The sequence below is a fragment of the Myxocyprinus asiaticus genome, chromosome 20 (assembly GCF_019703515.2).
Source record: "Myxocyprinus asiaticus isolate MX2 ecotype Aquarium Trade chromosome 20, UBuf_Myxa_2, whole genome shotgun sequence".
NCBI lineage: Eukaryota > Metazoa > Chordata > Actinopteri > Cypriniformes > Catostomidae > Myxocyprinus > Myxocyprinus asiaticus.
The window spans coordinates 16,996,373-17,016,452 of NC_059363.1; the positions used below are offsets into that span (position 1 = coordinate 16,996,373).

Sequence of the window (20,080 nt, forward strand, 5' to 3'; positions counted from 1 at the left end):
TATTTTTGGTACTTGCAGATACCGAGTCTGATACTTTTTTTTTTTTTTTTTTTCTAAACTCCATATCAACAATTTATTTCAATTTTGTCATCAAAATGGTGTTTAAATAAATTAATTCATTAAAACTTCAATCAAATGAAAATATAACAATTAATTTTCAACATAATATTGTATTATTTTTATTAAATGAAGTGCTTATACAGAACCTCACAGCACAATCCAAAATACAACATTGGATTATATTTTGTCAAATAAAGTGCTGCATAACAGAGTATTACAGATGTTAGATACTGCTTAAGTATAATACAATTACTACTGATTTATCATTATTATTATTATTATTATTATTATTATTATTATTAATAGTAGTAGTAATAGGTGCAGTAGTGACAGGTCTCCAGACTAACTTTTGAGAGCAGTGGCACCGGTGCCACCAAGTTTTACAGTTTGTGGCGGCAGCACCTCATTTGGTAGCACTGGTGAGGGGTGGGGGTCTGCGGCCTAAAAAATTTAAAGACAGAAACTAATAATAAAAGTGATATGATTATTGTATTACAAAAATAAGTGCAATTACCAATAATATTGCATAGTTTGCCCCACTGAAATGCTCATTGGATGGTAATTTATAATTTTCAGTTGGTATGTAAATTTATTGGCATAAGGTAAAAAGTTAACACCTAATTTAGATATGGCTAAATTATTCTGACAGTGCTTTCATCAGGATCTTGTTGATTCAAGTTTAGTCATCTCTTAGAAATTTGAAAGCAAACAAAACCAGTTAGATTTTTCTACAATCAGAGAGCATTAGAAGAGAACAGATTTTACACAGAAGAAAAACTAGCTATGTCCATAATTCACAAAGATCCAGGCTTTAAAATCTCTTGATTCTATTTGCCATTTGCCACTTTAAAATGTACCATAGTTTTTATTTTTTTATTATTATTGTTTTTTTTGTTTTGTTTTTTTGTAACAAGACCATGATAACCTCAGGTAAAACCAAGCATTTTCACTACCATGGTTCGATATAACATGATTTCTATAAAACAAACTATGCCATTTTTTTTTTTTTGTAATGAAAACCAGTACCCTAAACACAATTAAAAATGATAAATATAAAATATAAACATTTATAAACTGCCATAGTTGCAATAAAAATTTATTTTATTCCCTCACTCCTATGTAGCATATTTTAAATTTAATAGAACTAAAGTAGTTATATGATCATATTTATTCTGAATATATTTTTTTTTCTAAAATACTATAGTTAATACAGTTGGAATAGTAAATTCATGGTAATTTAAGGGTGGTGATGTGTGAAAAGTATCGGTGCACATCACAGTAAATCCTGTTCATCTTTTAAATGTTGTTCAGAATATCGGGCCATTTAATGTGGTTTTAATCTAGTTTACTCACTTAGGGTTTTCATAGAAGCTTGCGCCAGAGAATTCAAACGGTATCTGCGACTCTTGCGTTGCTTCTTAATGCTTCTTGGTGCTTGTCCACTGGTGCGGAAGAAATCCGCTCAATGGCGCTCACAACGTCCGAGAGAGCAGCAGCTTTGGGGCGTGTGTTTGTAATATGTAAAGTGAGTGTGCATAGTCTATCATTGCTTTCAGAACACAAGCAAATATCATCTTATATACTGTATGCAAATTTACATTTGGAAAGATGTCAGCGGATACGTACTGTCAATGATTTGTTCTGCATGCTGCAGTTGAGAGCTCCATAAGTTAACGCATCTGATCTGCATTCGCACTGCTCTGTCCATTTCTCCAGGTGATACGCTTGCCGGTTGATAGTCCTTTACAGAAAATGGCAGCGCATAAATGGATAGCGAAAGAGAGAGGGAGAGGTTGCCAACACTGAAGTCGCACCAGTGCGACCTATAACAAAACGTAGTCTCACTGGCAGGAAAAACGGTTGCAAAATGCAACTATTTTGTCATAGTCTGGAGCCCTGAGTGATATATTTCTGTAATACTGTTTTCCTATAAATGTACCTTTCATTTTGACGGAGCTTTTATTTTGAAGTGTTTCTGTGTTGTTTTAACCAAGGAGCACTGACGTTATGACGGCAGCTTCCCACTCTGGAAAAGCCGGTCGCTACGTGACTCACAGTGATTATTATACTGCAAAATGTTGCTTTTTAATTAAATAAGTATGTACTCTGTATGTGCCTTGCGCTACAACGTGAATTTGCACTTTTGTTTACTGGAATCTGCTACAAACAGATTGCGTGATGCTTATGACGGTGTTTTCCCAGCCGGGGTCAGCACAACACTGTCTCCACAAATTCACAAGCTCTCACATCTCACTTGGACATAATGTGATTTATATCACTCGGGAGATAATTTTGAAGAGTGCCTCTGCAACACACCACGCTGAGATGTTGTGGAGAGGCACTGCTTCGGGGTATCGCATTGCGCAATCCACCAGGACTAACGCAAAGTGGTGTCCGCGTGCTGACCGTTCTAATGGCCCGATGAGGTCCATACCAATTCCTTTGATGGGAACCCCAATTTGCATTAGATTACGCAATGGCGCTTTTGGGTTGGCCGGTTGATTCACCAATTGACATTCGCGGCATGTTGCACACCACCTATGAACATCCCCGCGAATGCCCGGCCAGTAGAAACGGGCCATGAGAAGGTTTAGTGTTTTCTCTTGCTCTAAGTGGCCTGCTGATGGATTAAGATGAGCCACCTGGAATAACATTTCCTGACGGCTCTTTGGTACTAACAACTTTGTTGCATCTTCTTTTGTCTGAGTGTCCTGTGCCACCCGATACAACTGGGCTTTTATAATTGAAAAATACGGGTATGAGAGTGCAGCAGCCGGCTGAAGATGTTAGCCATTGATTACTCTCATTTGGTCGAAGGCGTGCTTGCTCTAATGGTACTAAAAAAAGTTTAATGTCAGGCTTTACAGGGTTAAAAACTAAAGCAGTTGGGGGCCTGGGTAGCTCAGTGGTAAAATATGCTGGCTACCACCCCTGGAGTTCACTAGTTCGCTAGTTTGAATCCCAGGGAGTGCTGAGTGACTCCAGCCAGGCTTCCTAAGCAACCAAATTGGCCTGTTTGCTAGGGAGGGTAGAGTCACATGGGGTAACCTCCTCGTGGTCGCTATAATGTGGTTCGTTCTCAGTGGGGCACGTGGTGAGTTGAGCGCGGATGCCGTTGTCTCCGTGGCAACACACTCAACAAGCCACGTGATAAGATGCGTGGGTTGGCGGTCTCAGACGTGGAGGCAACTGGGATTCGTCCTCCGCCACCTGGATTGAGGCGAATCACTACGGGACCACAAGGACTTAAAAGCACATTGGGAATTGGGCATTCCAAGTTAGGGAGAAAAGGGGAAAAAACAAAAACAAAGCAGTTTTTCTCCTCGAGGTTCTCTTCACATGTAAATGATATTGCTGCATCACTGCCTTGCATCCCCTTTAAAAAAACTCTCTGATCTTACATGGATTGTCTTCATAATGTATTCCATATTGCAGCATTTTTTTCATTTGAATTTAATCTTACGTGAGTTCTCTTATATCTCTAATATAACAAATATAGCAGCATATTTTCCTTTGTATCACCTTTTTTAATAAACAACTGTATGGATCTAAGTGTTTTTATTAGCAAAATATTAATAAAATTAATGTTGTGACTTACTGTGCACTGTCTTTTTATCAAAATGCCTTTGTTTACCAAAAAACGTGGTAGTGTCTCCTCAAAATCGTTATTTCTGTGCAATTGTTAATAGTCCTTAACAGCTGTCATTGGTAAGTATTAAAGTATGTAATAATGGGTCTGGTTTGGACTGAAGATGGTTTTATTGGGTGAGATGTTGTATTTCTTGCATTATAAAGAATCTTTGAGCGTTTAAATGCCGTCACGTTTAATTAGTAACATGTTTTGAGCAAATTTAGATACACATGCATTAAAATACAATCAGTATAGTTCAAATTGACAACGTCTGTTACATCAGTCATTCTGTGTGTACATTACACATTGATTTTAAACAAATGTACTTAACACAAGTATAGAGAATGCCTGGCAGTGGCATGTAATCAGCATTGTTCCAAACTATAACGTTTTAACTGTTTATATATATATATATATATATATATATATATATATATATATATATATATATTTTTTTTTTTTTTTACACTTTATTATTTCTTATCTCCTCAGACTGTGTACACATGATAATCCTGCCAGTCAACTCATACAGTAGGTGAACTGAAATAGTTAGTGAAGTGTCTCAGATGTTTTCTTTCTCATTGAGGAAATCAACAACAAACTCTTCATCACTGCTGCAGCTTGTAGAGAAATCAGTTCTTTTTTGATCTACTTGTAAAGTATTTTCTTCTGCTTATCTGTCATGGGTGGAGGTCAGACCAGCTGAAAGGTGTATTGAGCCACCTACTGTTCTGGGTTAAAATTACTTGTCGATTAGCGGCACCTGTTGTAAAGGCGTGAATGTGATGACAGCAGTCATTTGTGTCGCTTTCAATCTGCAAGGGCCATTCGTCGGTGATCCACCTCTCATAATCGCATCGCCTTTGGTGTGAAAAGGCCTTAAAGAGGCCAAAGTCCAACACATTACCAGGGGTGGAAAGAGTACTGAAAAATAATACTCAAGTAAAAGTGCTGTTACTTCTTAAACAATGTCGAGTAGAGTAAAAGTACCTGTCCTAAAAACTACTCAAGAAAGAGTAAAAGAGTGGCTCATTTAAAAGTACTCATGAGTAGTGAGTATTGAGTACTGAGTAGTGAAACATATGCCTCTTTATAATAAAAAATCTATGCTGCAATTTAAAAATGTAGCACACATACCGTAATTTACATTCCCTTTCATGGCTGTTTGCCAGAAAGAATAAAAAAATATAGGTATTTTATAGGTGTTTGTGATTGACAGCTTTTAAAATACATCACTTACCTATGATACTGTAAACACTACATGTATCTGATAAAAATAAATAAATAAATAAAAAAAATACAATACGCTGGCTACCACCCCTGGAGTTCGCTAGCTCGCTAGTTCGAATCCCAGGGCATGCTGAGTGACCCAGCCAGGTCTCCTAAGCAACCAAATTGGCCCGGTTGCTAGGGAGGGTAGAGTCACATGGGGTAAACTCCTCGTGGTCGCTATAATGTGGTTCATTCTCAGTGGGGCATGTGGTGAGTTGAGCGTGGTTGCCGCGGTGGATGGCGTGAAGCCTCCACATATGCTATGTCTCCGTGGCAACGCGCTCAACAAGCCACGTGATAAGATGCGCGGGTTGACGGTCTCAGACGTGGAGGCAACTGGGATTCGTCCTCCGCCACCCGGATTGAGGCAAATCACTACGAGGACTTAAAAGCACATTGGGAATTGGGCATTCCAAGTTAGGGAGAAAAAGGGGAAAAATCCAAAAAAATAAATAAATAAAAGGGCGACATGATTACAAAAATGAAAAGATAAAAAAGTTATTTTCAATATCATAATGTATGAAACAATTACATTAAAATCAGTTTATGTGCAGGGTCTAAATTTCCCTTAATGCCGACTGAGAGAGTTATTGTTGCGCATAAAACATGTTCAAAACAATGCAAGAAATGCAAAAATAAATAAATAAATAAAATAAAAAACTTTAAAAAAGCAGGGTTGCTTGGCACAATAGAGGCGGTAGAGCAGCTGTTTGGTACAGGGGCCACATCGGGCTTTAAAGGTATAGTTCACACAAAAATGTTAATTCTCTCATTATTTAGTCACCATTATGCCATCCCGGATGTGTATGACTTTCTTTCATGATCAGAACACAAATTGAGATTTTTAGAAGAATATTTCAGCTCTATAGGTCCATAAAATGCAAGTGAATAGGTGCCAAAATTTTGAAGCTCCAAAAATCACATAAGGCAGCATAAAAGTAGCCTAATCCATGTGACTCCATTGGTTAAATCCATGACTTCAGAAGTTATATGATAGGTTGGGTGAGAAACAGATCAATATTTAATCAAGTTATTCAGCCAAAAGCAGAGTGTGGTTTTCTCGTTTCCATGTTGTTTGAATAATAGCCTTTATATGACACAGCCTACTAGACAGTGCTCTATTCGATTACATGTACACTTCAAGTCCAACATTTGATATGTCCAACAACATATGTTCACTTTAGACCAAACTGACTGCGTTTACATTAAATCCTCACCAAGACAGGCATTGGCGGAATTATAAAGTGTATTTGACCGTTTAGGCACGAACTCGCATTAGCGCACAAACATTAGCCACCTGTCAATCAGACAGCACGCAGCTACAGACATCAGGAAATAAAGAGTCAATCTTTTTTTATTTAGATCAACCAACCAGTGGTTGTCTTGCTATCGCGATAGATGTAATGAACACCCCTGTTCTAGATGTAGAACATAGACTAAATATAGAAAATTACTCAAAAGTTTATCATCGATATCGCGGACATCTTTTTTTTTTTTTTTTTTTTTTTTTTCAGATAAACATTAATATTATTTTATCGCCCAGCCCTATTGATAACATTGCTTTAATCTTTCACAGCAGCCCAATAATCTCAGTGATAGATAGCTAATTTACAGGCTATGTTATAGACACACATAATTTAGTAAGCAGAAATATGAAATTTACCTCTGTGTTTCTTCAAATTAGAGGCAGGATTAATGCTGATATCTGGCTTGAGTAAATTAAACTCACATGACACTATCAAGCAATTGGCGTTTTCACTGCGAAAAGCCCTTTCAGGTACAGCTGTGATATTCAGGTGTTGAACTGTGCTTGAGGCATCCTCCACATCCATTACAGTTGGCACCAGATCTACAGCTGCTTTTTTATGTGTGATTTGATTTGATGGGAGTCACGAGACTCTCCCTAGCCAATCATGTTGATAGATAAAACTAAAATCAGGACAGGGAAGTAGCGAACACAGATGGTGGGAAAATAGCGCAGTAAAAGTACAGTTACAGCACTTAAAATGTACTCAAAAGTATAAAATTTTTAAACTACTTAAAGTAAAATTATTGGGAAAAAGTAGTTAATTACACCGTAATTATAACGTGAGTATTTGTAATTCGTTACTTTACACCCCTGCACATTACTGCCATGTGAGCTATCGCGGAAGCTAATCACTTTGGATTAAGTCTATAAATGTTGGTGGGTCTGTAATTCAAGCATTAAAATGTGTAGTTTTTCAAATTATGCATTATCGTAAAAGTGTATTGATATATTAACATAGCAGTGTGTGAGTAATAGCGTGAAAAATAAGTGTTTAAAAAGTCATAATCAGCCATTGTAGTTGTGATTTATGTAAAAGTGAATAAAATGCAGATATTGTAGCTTCTCTAGTGTTAATTTCACCAGGAAACTTCGGCAAAATGTAGAATGCTGCACATAAAAGTACATTTGCAGAAATGTAGTATGTTTAGGTATATATACAGAATATACACCGATCACCAACAACAATAAAACCACCTGCCTAATATTGTGAAGGTCTCCCTCGTGCTACCAAAACAGCTCCAACCCACATCTCAGTATAGCATTCTGAGATTATATTCTTCTCACCACAATTGTACAGAGTGGTTATCTGAGTTACTGTAGACTTTTGTCAGTTCGAACCAGTCTGGCCATTCTCTGTTGACCTCCCTCTTCAACAAGGCATTTCCGTCCACAGAAATGTTGTTTTTGGCACCATTCGGAGTAAATTCTAGAGATTGTTTTGCTTGAAAATCCCAGAGATCAGCAGTTACAGAAATACTCAAACCAGCCTGTCTGGCACAAACAATCATCCATGCGATTGTCTAATCAGCCAATTGTGTGGCAGCAGCGCAGTGTATAAAATCAGGCTGATATGTGTCAGGAGCTTCAATTAATGTTCACATCAACCATCAGAATGGGGAAAAAATGTAATCTCAGTGATTTGGACCGTGGCATGATTGTTGGTGCCAGACTGGCTGGTTTGAGTATTTCTGTAACTGCTGATCTCCTGGGATTTTCATGAACAACAGTCTCTAGAATTTATTCAGAATGGTGCCAAAAAAAAAAAAAAAAACATCCAATGAGTGGTAGTTCTGTGGACGGAAATGCCTTGTTGATGAGAGAGGTCAACAGAGAATGGCGAGACTGGTTCGAACTGACAAAGTCTACGGTATAATATATACAGATACAGATAACCGCTCCGTACAATTGTGGTGAGAAGAATAGCATCTCAGAATGCTATTCTGAGATGCGGGTTGGCACGGTTTTTGCGGCACATGGGGGACCTACACGATATTAGGCATGTGGTTTTAATGTTGTGTGTTTGTGTGTATATATATATATATATATATATATATATATATATATATATATTATATTATATTATATATACAGTAATGTGCAAAAGTCTTAGGCAATTAATATTTTTCACAAAAACATTTGTCTTCAAACAGTAATTTTATATATTCTGCCTTTAGTGTATGAGTAAGAAATATCAATTTTAGATTTCAACAATCCCTTTGCAGATAGAATTCAATAGAAGAACATGGCCCCCACAGAGCCTGTATCTTGACATCATTGAGTCAGTCTGGGATTACATGAAGAAACAGAAGCAATTGAGACTAAATAGATAGAAGAACTGTGGCAAGTTCTCCAAGAAACTTGGAACATCCTGTCTCCCAACAACCAAGAAAAACTGTTTCTAGGTGTACATAGGAGAATTGGTGCTGTTTTGAAGGCAAAGGTTGTCACACCAAATATTGATTTAGCTTTATATATATATATATATATATATATATATATATATATATATATATATATATATATATATATATACACATACATACATATACACACATATATACACACACATACACGTGTGTGTGTGTGTGTGTATATATGTGTATATGAATGTGTGTGTGTATATATATATATATATATATATATATATATATATACATATACATATATATATATATACATATATATATATATTATGCAGAATTGCACAGACATTATAGTACAGATATATTTTTCTTAAATTATTTAAAAACAAGCCTACAGATAGCCGAATCATTAACGTTCTCGTCTGTTCTCACTCAGTCTTTCTCTCTGTCTCAGCTGTATTTTGTAGCAGTACTGTGTTACTTGAACTCCTGTTACAGGCTGGTGTGTTGCCCTTAATATCACTTTGTTCCACTAGCTCTCTCTTTCTCCCTTTTTCTCTCGCTCAGATGTTCAGTGATCCGATCAGATTGAAAATCTCTAACTGACAGCATCTGTGTGTTTTTATCACAACCAAGGAGTGTTCTTTCCTCTGTATTAATAGGCTTGTTTATAGCTCTGAGATGGTTGAGGAAGTCTTTTTCCTCATCTGTATTTTTTTTATCCATCCATTCAAGTCAGGAAGTGGTAGAGTCTGTCCATTCCTGCTCTAGTAGTGTCTCATCCCTTCCTCTCCCTCCCTTTCCCTGTGAGTCAGCAAGGTCACAGATTATAAGAGCCACTCTCCATTAAGGGCTGCTTGTTTTAGACATTCTACACAAATCTGAAGTTTTTTATAGAAACACACATCATGAAATAAACTACCAGCCATTGGCTTTGTGAACTTAATTTGGCCAGAGTAAACTTCCAGGGCTGTAATGATGCGCTCATCTCACGATTCAGTTCTGTTCATGATAGTGAACTCACCGTTCGGTTCACGATTCTTTAAACTGAGCCTGAATCAAGAAAAGTTAAAGGTTTAGTTCACCCAAAAATAAAAAAATCTCTCATCATTTACTCACCCTCATGCCATCCCAGATGTGTATGACTTTCTTTCTTCTGCTGAACACAAACAAATATTTTTATAAGAATTTCTTAGCTCTGTTGGTCCTTACAATGCAAGTAAATGGGTGCCAGAATTTTGAAGCTCCAAAATCCACATAACCGAAACATAAAAGTACTCCAGACGGCTATAGTGGTTAAATCCATATTTTCTGAAGTGATATGATAGGTGTAGGTGAGAAACAGATCAATATTTAAGTCTTTTTACCTTCACTTTCTCCTTCTGTTTTTGGTGATTCACATTCTTCTTGCATATCGCCCCCCCTAATGGGAATGGAGGAGAATTTATGACAAAAAAGGACTTAATTATTGATCTCTTTCTGACCCACACCAATCATATTGTGTATGAACACACGGATTTAACCACTGGAGTCATAGGGATTGCTTTTATGCTCCCTTTATGTGGATTTTGGAGCTTCAAAATTTTGGCACCCATTCACTTGCATTATATGGACCTACAGAACTGAAATATTCTTCTAAAAATTAGTGTTCTGCTGTAGAAAGAAAGTAATACACATCTGAGATGGCATAAGGGTGAGTAAATGATGAGAGACTTTTCATTTTTTGGGTGAACTAACCTTTTGGATTGAAAGGTTTTTTGCTATTATTACTTCAATGAAAAATCCAAAAAAATGTCCTTTCCTTTTCTTTAAAATGTAGCTAAATGTACTGTTCTTAAAAGTGCTAAATGATCTATCAGAGATGTACTGGGACTAAAAATCAGCCCAGAACAGGGCAATGGTGACACCAAATGGAAATATTAGATAATAATTCTGCTTACTGAAAATACAGAATTATGTTAGATACAAATGCTTCTTACACACTGTCAATGATTACATACATAATTTTATTTTTTATTAAAATTTTATTTTTCTAAAATAATTTTGCCTCTGATTATATAAAAATATTATTTTCAAAAATAAATTTTCGAGTTACTTCAGCGTTTAATGTCGGTGGTCAAAACAGCTTTCTGTGCTTTAGCGCCACCAGTTGTGCTAGTTTTGGTAACTGTGGCGGCTCCTGACATGTGATCCAAAGGTCATATTTTATTGATCAGGGCATTTCATCACCTGGCGAAGAAAAAAAAATCAGCATTCTCAACGTTTGGCTTCATAGGAATCCATTGTTTTGATTCAAAATGTTAATTGCAGCAAGAAATCAGGGCGAAAATCTGCATTTGATGTACAAAGGCCTTAAAGGGATAGTTCACCCAAAAATGAAAATTCTCTCATCATTTACTCACCCTCATGCCATCCCAGATGTGTATGACTTTCTTTCCTCTGCAGAACACAAATGAAGATTTTTAGAAGAATATTTCATGCAAGTGAATGGTTGCCAAACTTTTGAAGCTCCATAATCCACATAATGGAAGCATAAAAGTAATCCATATGACTCCAGTGGTTAAGTTTATATGCTCAGACACTAAATTATATGTGTGGTTAAGAAACAGATCAATATTTAAGACATTTAGCTGTAGCTGTAAATAATGCATAAGATATCATAACACAGCAAATGCTCAAAATGCATATTAAACTGTCCTGTCCCTGTGTTTGATTATACCTCTCTACTGTCTACTGTCACAGTAAATTTTGATGTTGAATGTGAATTTTTTTTTTTTATACTGTCACGACTGCTATGTTGCTCGGAACTGCACCCAAGAATTTCACACACTATTGCACTTGTGTGTATGGTTGTGTGACAATAAAAGTGATTTGTGATTTGATGTTACTGCTGTTTAAAGTTATGGAGTTATTGGGAGTGCTTTCTTTACATTTAGTATTTTCAGAGCTTATTTTAGTTTTGGTAGCCAAAAACACACTTTATGTTATGCTACACACTCTTTAAGATGGCATGGAATAGGAACTTGTGCCCACTGAAACATTTTCCTCCTGGGTTTGCAAGTCTGTCTGTGTATCCTCTCTGCCCTGCTCCACTTCCTGCCGATAACATTATCTACTGCACGATGACCCACTTCATCATCCTTATCTCTTCATTTGTATATGTCAGTCCCCCTAGGGTTTGCACTAGTCACCTGCCATGTGATTTATAAAACACGTCTGTTGAAAATACAGTGGGTGGGAAGCCTGGTGGCTCTTCACTAAAAAGGCACAGTTGCTCAAACATAAGCTGTGATGTTCTAAAACACACACACAGAATGAACTTCAGAACTAGTGTTTGTTTACTGTGTCACTCTGCTCAACAATGCAACGCATCAACAACAATCTTACATATTCTATGTATTGTATAGAGATAGATAAATGACAAAAAGATTTCAATTTGAATTTTAGGCATGTGGCATTTAACAAAATTGAATTGTTTTTTTGTGGCTTATTTTATAGATTTGTATTTTTAAACAGCAGATTTTGTGTTCTGAATTTTTTAGAGGTGAAATTAGCTGTAAATATTCAGATTATTTGGGGTTCGGGTGTGCAGTGGTTTAGCAGTCTTTTAAGTCATTTTAGTCAGCAGTGTGCTACATGGCACTAGATTGCCACTTAATCTAGTAACAATCCTATTTTATTTTAAAGTAACTTCAGAAAAAGAATTATTCTCAGAAGACATCCTTATTCAAACAAACTGGAGATACTTCACCTATACTGTTATTCAAGCTGTGCACTGTTAGGCATAAAGAGTGCTGCTAAACACTCATTAAGGAATACACATTCAGTTCAATTTTTATTTATTCATTATTTTTCACAACATATGCTAATTTTAGGCTCTAGAAACCTAACGGAGTTCTTATTGTGAGAAAACGTGTGAACACATGTGCAGGCTTTCTGCCCAAGACCTGTGGGTTCTTTACCCCAGAGCAGTGTTTGAAGGTCTGGTTGCTGTAGTTTGGCTCTGCGCCCCAAACCTCAGATGTTCACAGAGTTTTATCAACAGGGACCTGCCAGGAGTTTGATCTACACAGAGTGCCAATGGTAAAAATCCAACCAAAATAAACATCAGACTCACTCTGATTTGCTTTAAGGTCTAGGTTTGTAGAGAACATTAGTCAAGATGGACTTTGAAAATATAATCAAAGAGGACTCTAGCTTTTGGCAGGTAAAGGAAATCTTAATGTATATAAAGCTTTGTGCCCTGCAACCACAAATGTGATCTAAAACAACTGACTGACTTTGAGAATCTGTGTAGTAATGGGTTTGAAAAATGAAGTGCACCCTAGGGAGCACTAAGTGCAGATTTAAAATGTAAGAAATGAATCCAGAAATTACATTCAGTTGGGGTTCTTTCAGTTTCTGTCAGGATGCTGGTGGAATTGAAGCAGGCAGCACACTGAAACAATAGCAACCGAGTTCAAAGAGGTTTCAGAGATTATGGACTAGGTTTTTAAAAGGTGAACTATAAAGGCCCAGGTATACTTCATTTTTTTGCATTCCGGATCACGCCATGCTGACCACGTTGCCTGTCAAAGTATACTTTTCTGACCTCAAACGAATACGAACGCGTTCGTCGCATTCCCTACAACTGCTTTGTGATACTCTTTTAGTACAGCCAATGGCCAGCGCATGCGTGGGTTGAGAAAATATCGGTTGCGCGAACTGTGCTGATGAAAATATGTGGGTCATGCATACGGAGCAATCAGCAACAAGGACAACCGAAGTCTACTCTGGCCTTTAGTAGTGTTGGCATTGACAAAGATGGCTCTGGTAATCCCAAATTCTAGTTCTAAACCTTAATCACCACTTTCATTGGAAATGAACAAATAAACCTTCCTGGGGCAAAAAGGGTTCCATGTATGCTTGTTTTTGCAACTTTGATGCTCAAAGGTGATTGCTCATGACTCTGCTCCTTTGTTGGTACTGAAATAGCAATCAGAGAGCATTCACAAACTTTCTTCTGTTCAGTTAACAAACTTTTCTTGCAACCTAAGTTTATGTACCACACACACACACACACATACAGGCACGCACACACACTTTAAAGACAACATGAAATCGAAATTTGACCTTATTTTCTTTCTTAATGCATGTTCCTGGTCTTATTTAGAACGATTCATCTGGCCATGTTATTCCAAAATTGACCTTAAATGTAAAAACCTTCTATTTATGAGAAGACTTTTCCTTTTCCACTGACGTCACTTTGTAATTGCGAGCTGTTGGGTAGTTTTAACCTACAGCCAAATAGCCATTTAGGCATTGTTTTAACAAACTCACATTTGATCTGGCTGCATTCTAGTATGGGATGCCCACTTTTCAAAGTGCTGTCTTTTTTTTCTTATTGAATATCCTGTTTCACTCAGAAGTACCTCACATGAATAAAGTAAAATGGGTTGTGACCTTTTTTAGAGTAGCTCCATATTTAATTGTTGATGGAACGAAAACAAAGCTGTATTTTTAATGTTTCACCACCTGAATGATCAACACCAATTTCAACAACAGTGCAACCCATTAAAGAGACTGTAATCTATCCCCACAACCTTTCATTCCTGTCAAAAATTAAATATAGCACTATTCTGAATAAGTTCAATGGAGTTTTTCATTTCGCTTTCGGCTGTAACTCCCCTGATAGCCCCCTGCTGTCAGCCAGAGGCACAGCTGTGAGTTTGCACCCTGTTAGAGCTCTGTTTGGTCTGAGCAAAATGAAAAATACATGTGCGTTTCATTCTAAATTCTTCCAACAGTTAGATAATTTCCTTCTGCTGTAAAGGATATTCTGCAGCAGTAACAATGGACATGTTTTTTTGTGTTAACTACAAATGTAGGGAAGAATATATTATGACTATAGACTAGAATTGACAAATGAGTTGAATGTGGAAGAGGAAATGTCACACCATTATGAAATACAGTATTTACAAGCGATAAGACCATGAGAACAGGGAACTGCAGTAGAGCATGCCAACTTGCCTAGAGGAAAGAGAAGATGGTGTAATGGGAGAGAGTTAAGGCCCAGGTATACTTAGTTTTTCTGCGTTCCGGATTGGATTGCGCCCAGCCGACCACGTTGCCTTTCTGAGTATACTTTCTTCTGACCGCGAGAGAATATGCATGAGTTCGAAGCATGCCTACTACAGCTGCTTTGTGATACTCTTTTTATTACAGTCAGTGGCCTACGATGCGTACAGATGAGGACCACGTCTGCGAGTCAAGAAAATCTGGGCCATGCGGACTGTGCTGATGATGAAATTTGCATCATGCATACTGTGCATGGAGCAATGTGGACAACCAAAGTATACTCAAGCCTTTAGAGAGAAATGCTGATGGAAATGATAGCTGAATTTTAGAGTGGAGAGATTGAAAAGTCTTAAATGCTCCACGTCACAAAGCATGAGGAAGTCAGAGCATGAGTTTAGTTTAGTAATTATTTTATTACCATTACTGGCTCTCACTGTTAAATGTTGTAGAAAAGAGAACCTGTAATGGTAATAAAATAATTACATACAATATTGAATAGATTAGAGAAACTAAACTCATGCTTTGACTTCCTCTCTGGTTTCTTGTCCACAGTTTAAGTCTAGTCATTTGTTGCAGTGCTGTCAGTGGTGATTCTCCGTGGAAAATAATTTTTGGGGAGGACTGAGATTTCTCTGTTTCTGGGAAACTGATCCATTGAGTAATCATGGAGTTACTGTAGACAGCCATAGATCAGCCTGCTGTCTGCTCTGTCATGGTTGGAATGGTTAAGAAAAGGCCATGCTTAGTGATGTGGGAGTTTGATCATTTGATTGAATTAAATTTTTTCCCTATCTTTTCAGATTTTCAGACATTTTTTTTTTCATACTTTAAAAGGAAAAAAAATGTCTAATCTGAAAAATGTAAAAAGCGGATACACACACAAGCATGAGAACTTCACGGATATTCTTCAGTGTGTTTGATATCAACATGCACGAACACTTATGAGAAGAGCAAACATCTGCAGCTCAGGTTAATACAACTAATCCACTAAAATAACAGACAATTCTTCTCTAAATGTTGATTTTGTGCTTAGATAAAATTTCAGCTGCATCAGGGAGAAATAGCGCTCCATTTTTTTCACACTTTCTTTGTCTTTTCTGACTTTGTTGCGGTTTATTATCATGCACATTATTATCATGAAACACACTGGCATAGTGATTGATGTATGTCATCATGAAACAGAGTCCCTCCCCTCCAAATCCGATCACATTTATACTACCAGGTGTAAACGGTGATGTGTCTCACCGGACCACATGTGATCAGATCACCCAATACGCATCTTAATACCAGGTGGAAATGGGGTCTAACACACACCTATCAGATTGTGTTCAAGCCTCTTACTGCTGGTAATTCAAGTAAAGATTGCCAGTCCTGAAGCCTGTGTGTTTGCGTGTGTTTGTTTAACTAGCACCTGTTGTTCTCCTCTCCCTCAGTACTGCTCAGATGTGCTGGAAATTTTTCTCTTAAAGGAGCTTTGAGATTCCATTGTTATATGGGTATGACTTGTTCTGCAGTGCCAGTTATTTGAGCGCTTAGCTTCACTGAGAGGCTGGTCAGCAACTTTCTCATTTCTCATCTGATCTTGTTTTCTGTTGCATTTAATTTGACCACTAGTGATTCAAACTCAACCCTCCTCAGATTCATGACAAGACGAATTAAATCAAAAGCTCTGGTACTCCTTAATCTTTTCTTTGCACTGATTGTTTAAGAATGTTTTATTCTCTTGTGTTGTTTTATAGGCAACCGGACAAACTAGTTGTCGTCTGGACACGCAGGAGTCGAAGGAAATCTTCCAAGGTGGGTAAAAACTGTTTATTTTAATGTGTTTGTACTCTTTTAATTTGGTGATATTCAAATGACAGGCCCAAAATGAACTAGTATGGTTGTAGCATTAACTGCCCCCTGCTGGACTGGAGCAGCTCCTAAGCATCCCTCACTTTGTTCATTCTCATGATTGTCTCTGTAGCAGAGCAGGTGTAAAGTTTACTGATGTATGTGTGATGGAGTTTTAAAGGTTAAAGCAGCAGTGGATTTTAAAATGCATGTATCTTCACACACATACTACATACAGGTTAACTCTAAAGACATTGACCACAGTGGTATGTAGGTGTTGTATGTTAGGGTAGTTGACAGAGAGGAAATGAGGGAAGGAAGGAGTGTGACAAATAAGCATATCACACCTGTATGCCTTCTTTACATCCCTGTGTGCAGTAAGAGATTTTATTTCTTTTGATTTGGTCCTTCCTATTATTAATTTCCTCATGCCAGGTTTTAAAACTACTGGTACTACAGTTATCTGTCTTTTCCATGGTACATAAGAATGTTTAGATGCATGATTTCAAAAGCAAAATTTGGCTTGGTGTGAATGCTGTATACAAAATTATAAATGTATATTGGTCATTGGTCATGACATTAAAATAATGATCTGTATCTGTATCAACCAAAATGTCTGTATCACTACATCCATTTCAAAAGCATGAACCAAGTCTATGTTAAAACAACCATCTAGAATACTAGTAATATGTAGTGTGTAAGTGTAATCATGCTGTATGAAACAACTCTTCCATATGCTATTCTATTTTTTGATTTGATCCTTTTTATATTTGTAATGTTTTCCTCCCTTCCAGTCTCATAGCTGGCAGCCTGGCATCAAGAATCCCTACAGAGGAGTGGTGGTATGGCCTGTGCCAGAGAACATTGAGATTACGGTTACACTCTTTAAGGTACACAAGCACATGCAAACACACACTCTGTCATCCAGTGGCCAAGTAGGCTTAGACTCTATTGGGGCCAGTTGTAGCAGTTGGCTGTTTCCCAGAAGCTGATTGGTTGGGGATCTGCAGTGCTGCTGGTGTCTAGACGTCCTGATTCCACCCTGATTTACCCACTACAGTCAAAGCATTTAGCAAAGCATTTACCCCCCTTTCAAGTGTGTGTGGGACAGAAACTTATACAGCAGCAGGAAGCGTGTGCTTTCTTTTTTTAGTCTCTTTGAGATGCTGGTCTGCAGATTTTTTTGCATCTGGAGCGAGGGAATTGAGACCTAACATCCTGAATTGTCAAACGCAGGTGCAATTACACAGAAAGTGCATGTCTTAGACACACACAAACACACACACTTACACACCATAGTTGTAACAACAATTCTTAGTTGATTTTTGACCGTTAAGTTGCCTGTTAGCAAAATTTATTTTGCATGATTTTACTGTAATGGGTGATTACAAGACTGCAGTGCCTTTTAAGGCTCTTAACCTCTTGAAAATTAAACTTAACTTTCTGTCAATTACCAACTATTAATCTAAGAAAACATGCTTTTAGCTATTCAAAAAGTGTTTTTGCCTATCTCAGGCCATAATATTTAATTATTTACATGTATTTTTTGTGGACAATGGCTGCATGTTTCTCAAACTAAATTTTAAGGTATTTTATTTATTAAAGTAGTAAAAAAAAGTACCAAAATGTGATTGAAAAACAGGAGTAATTTTCATTTTGTGATAAAATAATAAAGTAACTGGGTTGAACATAGAGTAAGACTTGGTCTCTATTCACTCAATTTACTGTGTAAGTGTGCTTCAGCTCTCTGACTTTGACCCTCTTTTTCACACTTGCATCTTCTTGGGTCCAAACTAGAAATCCTAAAAACTAAAAAGTTTTTTTTTTACTTGAAAGTGTAACAGGGTTGAAAGTAACAGTGTTGAGTTGTTAGAATATAATAAGCAAACACACAAAATATGACTAGCTAGTGTCTATGCTAATGCCACATGGACATTGAGGACAGTAAACAGATTCACATAAAATGTATGTATTTGTAATTAATAAATTACTTCATTTATAATTTAGGTAACAGTGTTGAAATTTGACCAGTACCTCCTCTGTAAAGATCACAGTATCATGGAAAACACACAAAAAAGAGAACTTACCTTTCGTCTTCCCATGGCATTCAGGAAATTAAGATGATGTCACTTCCTGCTGAACATGTGATTTGTGGAATATTTGAAATATTTAATAGGGGTGAATGTATGTATGTATGTGTATATATATTTGTATGTTTTAAATTATTTTTTTAATTTTACATATGTTGTCATGAAGGTATTTTACCTTAATTCTAAAATGGGGTTTAAATTTAAATTTCTAGATGCACATTGGCAAATGTAAAGTCAGTGGGACACAAATGGCACTGCAATCATGGAATCACACTAATACTGAATTTTGAATTATGCAACAGTTATTTCCTGTTCTCTAATTTAATTGAACAAGTTATTGTTTATTCATGTAGAACTGTTGTTTAATAGGCAAATAAGGCATAATTTTCCTTTATATATTGCTTAGATCAGAAATCAGATGAAAATTGTCAGCACTGATGTAATTATAAAAGTTGGGATTTTAGCAACCATTGCATCAGCATTAGTGGTTAAAGTGGTGACTTAAGCACACACACACACACACACACACAGAGTTACGAGCTAGTGCTGACAGGCTGACCTGGTGTTGAATATCCTCTAAAAGTCTCCACATTGTGTTTACAAAGGTCAAACACACACAGACATACAAAGTGCTTGTCCAAACATTTTTCTTATCAGCCCTGTCCTCACCAAACCACAGCACACTAATCAGTGTTGAGTAAAACTACTTCTCCCAGAGTTCACTGCTGTGGTAGGCATTAATGAGTTCATGAATGTTACATTTGTCTACCGCCAACATGAAGTCAGCTGACTGGGTCCGTTCTAGAATATCTTTTACGTTTTTGAAGCACAGGTCAGGTAGACTTGTGTGTATGAAGACACAATAAAAAAAAAGGATGTTGCTAACAATTTGCTAGAAAAGAACTACTACGGTTTTCCTTTCGTCAGGCGTGTTCACAGACATGCTTGTGGTATTTGTAGTCTTTGTAGTCTATAAATTGAAAAACCCCATTATAAAACCCATAGGAAATTCCCCAGGGGAAACCGTTGCAAATTAGCCTCCTTGGTTCACCGGCAAATTGATGTGACAACTGAACAACTCTATGCTGTTTTTAGGGAGTTTAAAAAAGTCACATAAAGCTGTAGATAATTCTTAGATAATTGATTATCATAGATAATAATGCCGCTTTGCAGATGTGATACACATGACACACTCAGAAAATGAAATCCAAAGTATGAATTGAAGTTGCTAGACACAATATTTTTTCAAGAATTTTATAGATTTTTTTTCTGTATAACTGTACTATTGAAAACTGAATCTTTCTGCCTCAAGAATCATTAAAAGTGTCATTAACAGAACTGTTAAGGAACCAGAATCATTAAAGGAATATTCTGGGTTCAATGCAAGTTAAGCTCAATCGACAGCATGTGTGGCATAATGTTGATTACCACAAAAATTAATTATGACTCGTCCCTCCTTTTCTTT

The 20,080-nt window shown here is 36.9% G+C and overlaps 1 protein-coding gene across 5 annotated transcripts in view; it reads left to right on the top strand.

The window, feature by feature from the left end:
- Positions 1-20,080, top strand: part of ehbp1 (EH domain binding protein 1) — a 192,629-nt gene that overhangs the window by 14,072 nt on the left and 158,477 nt on the right. For all 5 annotated transcript variants that reach the window (XM_051645796.1, XM_051645797.1, XM_051645799.1 and 2 more), the window contains exons 3-4: positions 16,432-16,489; positions 17,320-17,415. In XM_051645796.1, the coding sequence (XP_051501756.1) occupies positions 16,432-16,489; positions 17,320-17,415 (154 nt within the window). The remainder of the gene's footprint in view (positions 1-16,431; positions 16,490-17,319; positions 17,416-20,080) is intronic.